The sequence below is a fragment of the Phaeoacremonium minimum genome (assembly GCF_000392275.1).
Source record: "Phaeoacremonium minimum UCRPA7 unplaced genomic scaffold PA7_03_scaffold_485, whole genome shotgun sequence".
Lineage (NCBI taxonomy): Eukaryota > Fungi > Ascomycota > Sordariomycetes > Togniniales > Togniniaceae > Phaeoacremonium > Phaeoacremonium minimum.
Genome location: NW_006921387.1, coordinates 4,489 through 8,403, shown reverse-complemented (window position 1 = coordinate 8,403; position 3,915 = coordinate 4,489). Strand labels below are relative to the sequence as shown.

The following is a 3,915-nucleotide window of genomic DNA, read 5'->3' as shown; positions in this document are numbered from 1 at the left end:
AAAAGTGTTAGTAGGTGGGACAGCTGAGATGCGGTGAATGCTATCCCCGCGCTCTTTTAGATAACTCAGGGATTCACATGTTGCGATACTCTATCAAAGTACCACCTAACCAGACCCGTGATTAATAAGCTCTCTCCATGTTTTCAGGACAGTGGACTCGACTGGAACCACGTATGTTAGTAAGACCCCGAGCACTAGTCTAGACTAGTTCGGAGATGATTAGATCCTGGCCAGTCAGAGTTCACACCGCGCTTATCGGGACGAGTGGGACAAGACTGTCAGATGGCTGACAGAACAAAAGCTTGTGATCTTGCATTACAGAGAACCTGAAGCTCTGTGCGGAACCGCTAACATTCAGTATGCATAGCCGATCTATAATCCTGGCTGTCATGAGCATGATAAGCTCCAGGAGCAGTAATTTAGATTGCTGTAGTTGGGAGAACTGTGCAGGGATCTTCGAGGCGAGGCGAACAATTCGCGTCCCATCATCTTTCTCCGCGAAGTCCCCAATATTTAATCACAACTGCATAACTTGGCTTTTGCGCCGTTATACTGAGAACTCCGTTTGAGATGATAAGCGATAATATGAGATGAAAGTAGAAGTATACGGTATATCTCTGCTCTGGCTAACGGGAACGAAGCATCCATGAATGCATTGTTATTGGCCAGTTGTTCATGAATCTATCACTCCCACCCTCTGCAGTAATAGCACCTATGCGAGACCAACGTAGCTTAGAAGACCCTGCAACTTTGACTGCCCGTTCACTGTAGACTTGAAGTCGGGGTGGTGATCGTAGGCCAGGAAGCCTGTACCATCATAGCAACCAACGTATTCGGCCTCGATATCCTGAGACTTAACCACTCCACAGTCCACCCAGACCAGCATGTTGCCGTGTGCCATACAACCAGCCGGCTCGTATGCTTCCATGAACTCGCGTCTCAAAGCAACGTGAGACTTTTCCCTCCGGCCGGCACGCTCCATGTATCTAAACTCCAGGAAGAAGAAAATCTGCACACAGCGATTGAAGTCGAGGGCGGGGAAGAAGTCCGGGTCATCTGTGCCGTATGACGGCTCAATTTTTGTTTTTCCGCTCTCCGGGACATGACATAGACGCGCTGACAACATGCCGGCGTCTGGGCCGGACCGGACAACGTTTGTGATGAACCGCTTCGTATTCCGGTGGAACTTTTCCGACCAGAGCTTGCTCTCAGCCCCCGTCATAGTAGTGCGGTCCTGCCCCTCGACGACAAAGCAGATGTTGTCTGGGAATTTGGTTATCTTGACACGGCCGCGGCGTAGATCACCCGTCGGGGCTTTCGGTTCGGGCACACCGTCTATAGACGAAGCAAGGATGTTGCGGTTTGTTGACTCCTGCAGACGGTCGCGCAGGGCGCCCCAGTATCCAGTCTTCTCAGTCAGGGGCACCATAGGGCCGAGATGGCCTACGCCTGAAGGGATGTCCTGAGACATCTCCGTGACGAATCTCTTGTTTGAGAAGCGCAGGCTCTCCCTCCAGAAACCAGCATCTTCAGGGAGGGCAGCCCAGAACTGCTTTGTTTCCGGGCAATTCCACCAGGTCTGGAAGGCTTCGGGGGATTTCCAATAGCTGATCCAGACACGAGAGAGTCCTAAATCACGCTCGGTGTCGTCGTTGATTAGATCTTCAACAAACACTGCCGCTGCTTTGAGGGCTGTGTCGAACTCGGCAATCAGCGCGGCCTTAGATTCGGACGGAGTATTACCATGATACTGGGCGCCGAATGTTGTAATGTTGAAAAAGTCAGGTAGTTGGGGAGTGAGTAAAGGCATGATGGGTCTATTGGTATAGAGAATCTGTTCCGGGGATTTGTTTTTGGGAACAAAGCATGGTAACAGAATTGCAGTGCCAAACCCATAATATGTATTTCTTTACCTCGAGGCAGTGAAGAGAAGGGCCGAAAGTTCATCATTGGTTGCCTCCAAGGCAACCCGATAGTTCCTGGACGTTGAGGTATGCCGAGTACTTTCTTCCAGCAGTATAGCTCTGCCCTACGAAAAGAGGTGCAATAATAGCTATTATGTGATTGGTCAGCCATAAGGTCCATTGATTCGTGGGGTGTGCGCGCTTATCAGCACCGTTAGTGAAACACGATACGCCCTTATCATTCCTGACTCGCACATCTTTTGTGATTGGCTATCGGACATCCGGGTTCCCTCGGAGTGGTACTCAGATGCTTCAGCTCTGGAAGCTATTTTTTAGCAGTAATGTACACAGAGTACAACAAGGGTCATCGAGCAAGGATCCTCCTAGAAAAGATCAATGTTGATCTACTCGTAGCATCTTGACCTCAACGTCAAGGGTCGCTACTTCTTGCAAGGATGCCGAGGGTTCCCAAAAAGAAGGGCAATGCTACATTAGATCAGGTATCCAGGAGTTTCATGGATGACATCGCGCGCTTATCAGATGATCGACCATGTCTCTGACGGATATGCAGCGCTAGGATGATCCATTTGTTGTCATTGGACTTTGATATCGTAGCAAGATTGCCTCGGGAGCTGAAACCATAGATGTTGAACGACTAGCTTGCTGTGTCACAGAATTGAGTCAAGTACATGTCAAGAAACATGAAAGGAGGATGTTGGGCATCAAAAGCATTTAAAGGCTTGGCAAGCCCATTGTCCTCACTCCTAAGGATTGCCACTTGGCAAGTACCATTGCTTCTAAGGCTTCAAGGGTCTCAACCCCTTGAAATGGAAGACTCTAAGGCTGCGAATACATCGGATCTCATTGTTAACGCGGAAGAGTCAAGAACTGATGCAGGGAATTTGTCTGATGAACTGTTGCTGCGTGCTCAGGGTCATCATGGCGAACTGCCTCGCCAATTCTCCAGCTTTGCTGCCTTGTCGTTGGCGTTCGTCATTACAAATTCCTGGCTTGGATATTGCGCGTCTTTTGCGGTTCCCCTTTTGGCCGGAGGAGGGCCTACAGTCTTTTGGGGCGTGATCGTTGCCGCGATGGCATGCTTGATTATCAGTGAGTTAACTCTTGATATTTGTCTTTCTTGCTTTCATCTCCTTTATCATGTATCATGGCCGAATACTTACAAGTCTTATCATAGCCGCTGGTCTAGCTGAATTGGCTTCAGCCTACCCTTCCAGTGGCGGGCAGTATCATTTTGCATTCATGGTATCATCCGTGAAAACTCGAGCATTTGCCGCATTCATCACGGGTTGGCTCAGCACGTTGGCATGGTGCCTGACCACCACATCTGCGGCTATTTACTGCGGTATGGCTTCATATACTAGCAGCTGGAGTAATGCTAACCCTGACCTATTCCTCAGCCGAAATCGTCTTGGCCTTGGCATCATTGTTCCACCCTAACTACGTAGAGACGCAATGGCAGACCTACCTGATCTACCTGCTACTTCTTGTCCTCGCTGGCTTGGTCGTGTGCTTTGCGCCCAAGCTCTTGCCCACTCTAGAGATGTTCTTCTTCTGGTGCAGTCTGGCAGCATTTGTTGTATCTTTCATCACAATGCTAGCCGCTAGCGGTCTAAAACAGTTAGGTGAGGTTGTCTTTGTTAAGTATAACAACCAAATAGGCTGGAGTGATGGTATGGCCTTTGTCATCGCTGTTGGCATATGTATGTACGCCTTTCTGGTAACTGATTCCGTTACCCATATTTCTGAAGTAAGTGAACTTTTCGTGGAGTCTATATCTATAAGTTGATACAGCAATGACTGGCTTGAATGTGGATAGGAAGTGCCACGGCCAGGCTACCACATCCCCCGAGTCATGTGCTGGACTATTCTCATCGGCCTCGGGACCACAGTACCCTTCTTCTTGGCCCTACTCTTCACTTCTTAAGATCTCGATGCTATTGCTACTTCCGGCCTTCCCATTCTCGAGGCCTTTTATCAAGCCACCGGCTAC

General features: G+C 49.3%; 1 protein-coding gene across 1 annotated transcript; it reads right to left on the bottom strand.

Annotated features, from left to right (window-relative positions):
* Positions 1–712: 712 nt before the first annotated feature.
* UCRPA7_6679 (putative aldoxime dehydratase protein) lies at positions 713–1,810 on the bottom strand (the record flags this gene model as incomplete). The annotated part of the gene is made up of 1 exon (XM_007919216.1): positions 713–1,810. One exon carries the CDS (start codon positions 1,808–1,810, stop codon positions 713–715), a length of 1,098 nt encoding a protein of 365 aa, XP_007917407.1.
* Positions 1,811–3,915: the final 2,105 nt, after the last annotated feature.